The 7,636-nt window shown below is 35.3% G+C and overlaps 2 protein-coding genes across 2 annotated transcripts; one reads left to right on the top strand and one right to left on the bottom strand.

Moving 5' to 3' along the window:
* On the top strand, window positions 1-1,842 carry LOC105978026 (uncharacterized). Its single transcript, XM_013003435.2, has 4 exons — window positions 1-772; window positions 890-1,167; window positions 1,309-1,453; window positions 1,554-1,842. The coding sequence occupies exons 1-3, from the start codon at window positions 478-480 to the stop codon at window positions 1,372-1,374; spliced, it is 639 nt and encodes a 212-aa protein (XP_012858889.2). The 5' UTR covers window positions 1-477; the 3' UTR covers window positions 1,375-1,453; window positions 1,554-1,842.
* Window positions 1,843-2,847: 1,005 nt separating this feature from the next.
* On the bottom strand, window positions 2,848-7,175 carry CPD (Cytochrome P450 superfamily protein). The gene is made up of 8 exons (XM_013003265.2): window positions 6,506-7,175; window positions 5,982-6,131; window positions 5,629-5,883; window positions 3,837-3,923; window positions 3,650-3,728; window positions 3,461-3,567; window positions 3,203-3,327; window positions 2,848-3,084 (listed from the first exon to the last, which is right to left on the bottom strand). The coding sequence occupies exons 1-8, from the start codon at window positions 7,016-7,018 to the stop codon at window positions 2,979-2,981; spliced, it is 1,422 nt and encodes a 473-aa protein (XP_012858719.1). The 5' UTR covers window positions 7,019-7,175; the 3' UTR covers window positions 2,848-2,978.
* Window positions 7,176-7,636: the final 461 nt, after the last annotated feature.

The following is a 7,636-nucleotide window of genomic DNA, read 5'->3' as shown; positions in this document are numbered from 1 at the left end:
ACCCTAATCATCATCGTTAATAATAAACTCAAATAAAAAAAAACACTAATTTTTGTTTGATTAATCTACCTAATTAGATTCGATTTATATGTCTTGTTCTTTGAACCCAATACCTTCCGCCCTACATTTAAATAAGTCATCCCCGGCCCAGAAAAGTTATTAGGTATTTACAGTTATAGTCCACTTTTCACAAAAAAAATAAATAAATAAATAAAAAGAAGAGAGAGAAGGAAAGAAATCCTAGAGAGAGAAAGAAGAATCCTCCCTATTTGACCAACTACCTTCTGCGTATAAAATTCCAATTTTCCCCAAATTCACAATTTATATTTATTTGCTTAATTTCAGTCAATATTTCCAACGTTTCTTCGCCCTTCCTTCCACTCACCTTCAAAACCCTTTATTTTCTTCTTCTTCCTCTCAAACACACACAAACACACAGAGAGAGTGAGAGAGAGAGAGAAGAAGGTTTAGAGAGAGATGGGATTATTGAAAGACGAGAAAGCGTTGAAGAGAGTAGTAGTAATCGTGTTTCCCAGATGGATCAAAACCCTGTTTTTCCTAATCACCATGTTCTTCTCTCTGCTGTTGTTCTCAGCCCCAATTCTACTAGTAATCGCCGACGCACTCCTCCCCTCCGCCTTCCTCTCCGCCGCCCTATCGCCGTCGTCGCTCAATCTCCAGACAATCACCTCGCACCTCAACAATTACGATTTCCGCTACTCGCTCGTCGATATCCCCCTCGTCTCCATCATCCGCTCCGCCATAATATTCTGTAATTGATCTCGATCCCTTCCAAAAATTAATCTCTTTTTTTTTTTTTTATCATCAATAATAAATCCAAGCGTGTGTGTATATAAAATACTGATAATTAGGGTTTTTGAATCGGCAGGTGTGTACAGTCTGTGCGACGGGCCGAAGCTGTCGAGGGGGCCGTACTTGTGGATCGCCACCGTGTGCTCGGCGGCGTCGCTGGTGTTCGTGTCGTTGAAAGCTTCGTACGTGTTGATGACTGGCGGCGGCTACTCGAAGGGCGGATACGCGAGATCAATGGAGGCGGCGCTGTTCGCATCGTCGCTGGGATTGGCCGTTGGTCACGTGGTGGTGGCTTACAGAACAAGTTGTAGAGAGAGAAGAAAGCTTCTCGTTTACAAGATTGATATCGAAGCTGTAAGTCAAATCTCACCTCGTCATAGGGGCTTTTTCGTCATTCCCCACTTACTTTTCAAAACACAACTAAATCAAAATAAATTAAAAAAATATATATAAAAAAATACACAAGACTAATTGAATCTTATGACTATTCTACAGGTATCCGCTTGCAAAAATGGCTTCCCTAGATACCAGAAAATTCTGCAAGAAGCAAGAACAAAATGAAAAAAATAAAATATAAAAAAAAATTGATTATTTTTATATATTTTTGACCGAATCCAGTTCTCCACCAATCAGGTTTCAGGTAAATTCCAACGCAGAATCTTTTAATTATCATTTACATTATTAATTATAAAATGAAAATTTATTTTTAAATGTATTTAATCAAAGTTTATTTTCTCCAGATGTTAATCCAAAGGAGATCCATTTGTAGCTTGACGATGGCCGGGCCGATGAACTTAAAAGAGTTATACGGAAGAAAACGTAGATTAGGATTCGATACGAACATTTTTGTGTTACGTTATACGTATTATGTCTGTATATATAGTGATCTGTAAATACATATATATCTAGAGAGAGAGAGATTTGTATACATGTGAATTTGCAAGAACTGCTGCAGGTGTTCTCATTTAAATTAAATTGTGGGATAATGCTATGCTACAGCAGGGTTCGTTTATTCATGAAGTTATTCAACTCTATGTTTTGTGCACCAACTAACACTAGGTGATTTTTAATCGTAGATTTGTATGAAAAACTACCACTAAGAGTAACAATATGAAAAGATCAATAATAATTCAATATTGGTATGCTAAAGTGACAGATGAATTCACCAAAACGGCAATTAATTTCCAAGAGAAGAAGAAATTTCATCAAACCATCCAAATTCTTATATACTAATTACTACATGTCCAAAATTGGTTATTCATCTACCTACAAATCAAAAAAAGGAAAAAAAAAAATAAATAAATTATATATGTGCCAATTTTCAATAATTGGTAAAACAGAGCATCAATACTATAGACGTGTAAACAAACGAAAAAAATAAATGCAAGGCTGTGCTTGCCTGGAAAAGAAACCTGAGAATCTTAGTAATAATGCAGGGTGACAGGTCACTAACCAAATTTTTTATTTTATTTAATTTTCTAAAAAAATGAGTAATGCATGCATGTTTTACAGATCAGATATCCACAGATGATAATGATAATGGCGAAAACATGTATAAGGTAAGACACATATTCTTATGTTTATTTGTCCCCCCACATTTTGAAAGTGGGTTTGCCTGCTCCAAAATCACAACTAACACCGCAGCCAAATGATGTGTAAAGTAATCTACCCAACAATTTTTCAATTCATTTTTCTTAATTTAAATTACTTTATTTTTATGATGATGATATGATACTATGATTAAATGAAAACAAATATATGGGGCACTACCCTATAATTAAAGATAAGATGCAGCACTTTAAATTAGTTTATTTCGAATTACATAAGTTGGGCCAAGCAATTAACAGACACTGGGCTGAAATTTGTAAGGAAATTTATTGTGGACTTTTTTCTGAGTGAAAATGGGTCCAAACATCCAATTATCATAGGAAAAATTCATACATTGTAAATCGAAATAGGAACAAGGAATAAAAGTTTATACTACATATGAATAAAAAAAAAATTAGTTAACAAACATCATTTACACTTGTATTAAAAATATTAATTATTAATAAAAACCATAATAACATGTTTTATTGGATTAATTACTACAATTATCAAGTATTGGCTACAAATTCTCTTCCTACAACCTCTTTCTTTGTCTTTTTTTTGTTTGCATAAATGGTTCACATCTTTACATGTCGTTTTAGCCTATGAACGTTAACCGGGTACCGCTTCTGCGTCCGTGTCGTCGGGAAGAAAATCACCTTATCTTGTTCAGCTGCCTCCCAACTACAAATCAAATTATAAGAAAAAAAATGATTCATCGAGTGTTTTTAACGATCAATCTGGCTTAAAAATCGATCAATTTCGGAGAACTTTCCTTAATTGAAATGTGAAAGAAAAAAACCTGAATTCGGTGACTAAGCGGTGAAGAAAAACGGAAAGCTCAACCCTAGCAAGCTCGGCACCCGGGCAACGCCGGGGCCCACCACCAAATGGGGTGAACACATTTACTGAGCTGCCTGAATTATTCTGCATATCAAGCACAACAGAGTTAGTTTATAAATATAAAAAAGGAAGTAAATAAATCTTATAATGTATTTAATCACATTTTATATTTATAAAAAACAAATAGAAAATATATTGAGATGGGAAATTAGGGCACCTGCCACCTCCATGGATTAAAAGTTCGAGCATCTTTGAAGTGGTGATGGTCCATGTGCACTGCCCGCAGAGAAGCAAACACCTTCCATCCCTTGGGAATTGTATATCCTTAAAAAAATATAAAATAAAATTCTTCGTCACAAATAATCGAAAATAAAAAGATCGAATGTCGTAATTTTTTAAATTTTACCTTTGATGTTAACATCCGTCATCGCGCGTCTAAACACGCCGCTGATTATGTTAGCCACTCGGAGAGTTTCGTTTACGACCTGAAAATTAAAAAAATCATTTGAAAAATAAATAATTCAAAATTTCGTGAAGTAAGGTACGCTCGAGAATTCGTGCATGTATTTACGAATAAATTCGTAACAACTTACACATTGAGTGAAAGGCATGGACTTGTAATCTTCCCACTGAAGAGGCTCCTTTTCACATTTTCTTGCACTGATTTCAACATGCTCTTCCTGTATTAAACACGTATTTAAAAATATTAATTTCATTCATTAAAACAGAATTAATATTTATTAATCTAGTTTAAGAAACAAAATAATTGAAAAATATAGCAAGAGATTTATAAATCAGGTCTATGACTGTTAGTTCTGACAGTGTCTGTGAGATAGGCGTGCATTAGGTTTGACGGAGCTGACGACCATTTAACGTTGTTTGTTCATTTATCTGATTAAAAATAATTAAATAATATCCTGCTCGCTTTGACTATATACTCTGCACTTTTTACTGCAAACTTTTGACCATCCCACTATTTATATTTCTGGCATCACACATATCTAGACTCCATATATATTTTAATCCTCTTTTTTTCTCACACCTGTGTATTTAAAATATGCTACCAAAACTAGGGTAAATTACGGTTAGCCCCTTAAAGTAAGGTTAAATTATGAAAAAACCCCTCGTGTGTGAGTAATTATAAATATTTCTTAATTATGTATTGTCTTACACGGTTGCTCTTACAGTAACGAAGTTATCTACCGAATGATGAGTTCTTTCGGAAAACAATTCAAAGTTAAGTGGTATGTCAAACATGATGTTTTTTTAGTAATTTAATCTTAACTTAGGGGTATGTCAGTAATTTACGTTTCAACTACATACAAAAGTTTTAAAGGAAAATTAAATAAATAAAAATAAATAAATAAAAATAATCTAGCATTAGTAGAAAGATACGACTATGGTAATTCTCGACAATATCTTTCAAATAATCTATGTACAAATCCGGAATGAGAAATGGGGCATTTTAGTTATTAATGGGTTAAATATTAATAATGCTTAAAACATGTGCACGTGTGAACGTGACTTTTAGGGGTCAGCTATCGTTTTCATGAAATTGACGTTACTCTAATTTCAGAGTGTTTCTAAGAATTTTATAAAATAATTAAATTTTCAAAAAAATAAATAAATTAATAAATTAATTGAGGTTGACAGGTAAGTAAACTTGGCTGTCAATAGAGCATCTCAGTCCCATTCGTGTGGGAGTCTGTGGACGTTCAATACTCTATCTATTTATATCAATTAATATTTTATTTATTTATTTTTGCATATTACATAATTTCTAATTTAATTTAGTATATATAAATAATTAAATAAAAATATGAAAATGGGCATGTTCAATTTCACTAGCGTGTGGAATGTCGGGGCAGTCCCTAACCCTACAACCATATGCCATGCTTAAATAAAATAAATAATAATTAATTAATTATTATGGTCCCACAAGCTAACATGACAAGTGGGAATAATGTAGGATCATCTCAGATGGGAACTAAATAAAAAATTACACCTTACATTAAATTTCAAAGTAGGTAACTTTAATTTGTCCAGTGAGGGACAAAAAAAAAAAGAGTTAATGACGTCACAAAATGCAAAAATATAGGATTAGTATTATTTTTCTTGAAATTAGTATAGATAGATTAATATTTTACTTCATGCTCTACTCCAATTTATTAATTATGATCAATTAGAATATTACAAAATATTATTATTTTTTTTTTGCTAAAGAAAAAATTGGTTGGATGAGATTTTAGATAAGGAGATGATCCATTTAAGAAATATGGCCACCATACCGGATGCTGGTGGGTGTTATGGGCCCATTTCAAAATGAAAATATAAAATATATATCGTATTATAAATAAATAAATAATTAATAATAAAATAAATTACCTTGAGTTGAGCCAAAGCAAGAGGGGTCTCGGTGAGATATTTAACAGCGAGAGTCATAATTGTGGAGGTGGTGTCGTACCCCGCCACCAGCAAAGCAAGCATAAAATCCACAATCTCCTCGTCGGAGAATCCTCCGCCGCCGCCCTCCTCGTCAAGCAGCGCCGCCAGCATGTCCTTCTTTCTCTCTCCTCTCTCACTCTCTCTCCTCCTCTCCCCAACAACCAAACTCAACGCCTCCGCCACCTTGCTCCGCGCCTAATTCAATTCAATTAAGTTTTAACAACGAATTAAAATAGTAAAAACATAAAAAGAGGAAGGGTAAAAAGGTAAAAAGGGAAGAAAGAAGAGTGTACTTGGATAGCCCTTCGGTAAGTGGTAGAGAAAAAGGGCAAAGGGATGGAGAAAAAGCCTTCAATAACTAGCATGTACTCCTTCATCAGATTCTCGGTCCATTCACACGGATCTAAACTCATCAACTGCTTCACTGTTAACTGAAAAGTTATCTGCATATATATACATAAATAATAATTAATAATACTATTTCATGAAAAAAAGGTATACTATAGAAGCTTCCTGGGTAAATTAATACAATCATGACAAAAAAAACAATAAATAAAGTGAAGAATCAATGGATCATACTACATGCACATGTGTGTGGGTTCAATTCATTAATCATTATGCTTCTCTAAAGCAACAAAAAAAAAACACACAGACCCGCATGTGTGTGTGTGTGTAGAGAGACAGCTGTGGAAATCCAAGTCATCCGGTTTAATGGTCTTGGTTCTGTGCTCCTAACATGAAATCATCACGCATGCACTCGGGAAAACAGACTCAATTGCTTGCTAACCTGCGCGGTTTTTTTTTGATATGGAATTACCTTTTTGGCCTCGTCCATGAGAAGAACCCGGCCGGTCCAGGAGTCCATGTTGAGCCGGACAAGCCGGTCTATATCGAGCAGCAAGTGGTCCCTGATGATGGCCGAGTTAGCGAAGCTCATGGTGAGTGAATGCATCCGCTTGTGGAGGTTCCCCCTCATGAGCAGGAGCGAGTGCCGCCCGAGTAAATTCGAAATCGAACCGGGGTAACTCGACTCGAAAAGTCGGCCCTCGTTCTGCAGGATGAACCGGTTCGTTTCCGGGTCGGCGGAGAACACGGTCGGCTCGCCGAACACGTGTGTGGTGAAAACGGCGCCGTATTTGGACACCCTGTCGTCGATGAATGGCTCCGGGTTCTCCGTCTTGTAGGCGGAGATCAGCTGGAGTGTTTCTCCGATGAAGGGGAGGCCGGGGTTCCCCGGAGGGAGGCGGCGCCGCCGTGTGGAGGTGGCGCGTAGGAGGAGGTAGATTAGGAATGGGAGCGAGAGTGATATGAGGAGAGGGTAGAGAAACATGGCTACTGAATACTGATAATAATGCACAATCAGTACAAACTTTGTTTACAATCTATTTTCTATATATGAAGAAGAAGAAGAGGGGGTAGGGTGGGGTGGGTGGGTGGGGGGTGGGGGGGGTGCATTAATTGGAGCACACGGGTGGGTATCTATCTGTGAGAGGAAAATTCTGTATAGAAACAGAAGGGGTGAAAAGGAAGAACGAAAATTAATGTCGGACACCTTTTTTACTCTGCATCTGACATTTTTTTTTTTTACTTTTTTAACTGTTCTTGATTTATTTTATTTATTTTTAATTAGTGTTTCTCGTATTGATTTAGATATATATTATGATGATGATCTTGATTTGATTGACGTTACGAAATTGCAAATCAATCTTATCCGGGTTTAATTTTTTGTTATCTCTCTGAAATTGTGGTGAATTAGAATTAATATTTGGTACTTGTTACCATATGAATAATTCATTGTTACTAAATTAGGACGAAAATATGTAATTGAATTTAATAAATGTGCTTGATTTTACATTTTAGCTTCTATTTATTGATCATTGATGTAAATATGTTGAAGATATTGTTAATTGAAGGTTGATACAGTCCAGTGACAAATTATGGTAAATGG

This window comes from Erythranthe guttata, chromosome 6 (assembly GCF_056151865.1).
Source record: "Erythranthe guttata isolate IM_541 chromosome 6, IM_541, whole genome shotgun sequence".
Taxonomy (NCBI): domain Eukaryota; kingdom Viridiplantae; phylum Streptophyta; class Magnoliopsida; order Lamiales; family Phrymaceae; genus Erythranthe; species Erythranthe guttata.
This window is presented reverse-complemented; position numbering and strand designations above follow the sequence as displayed.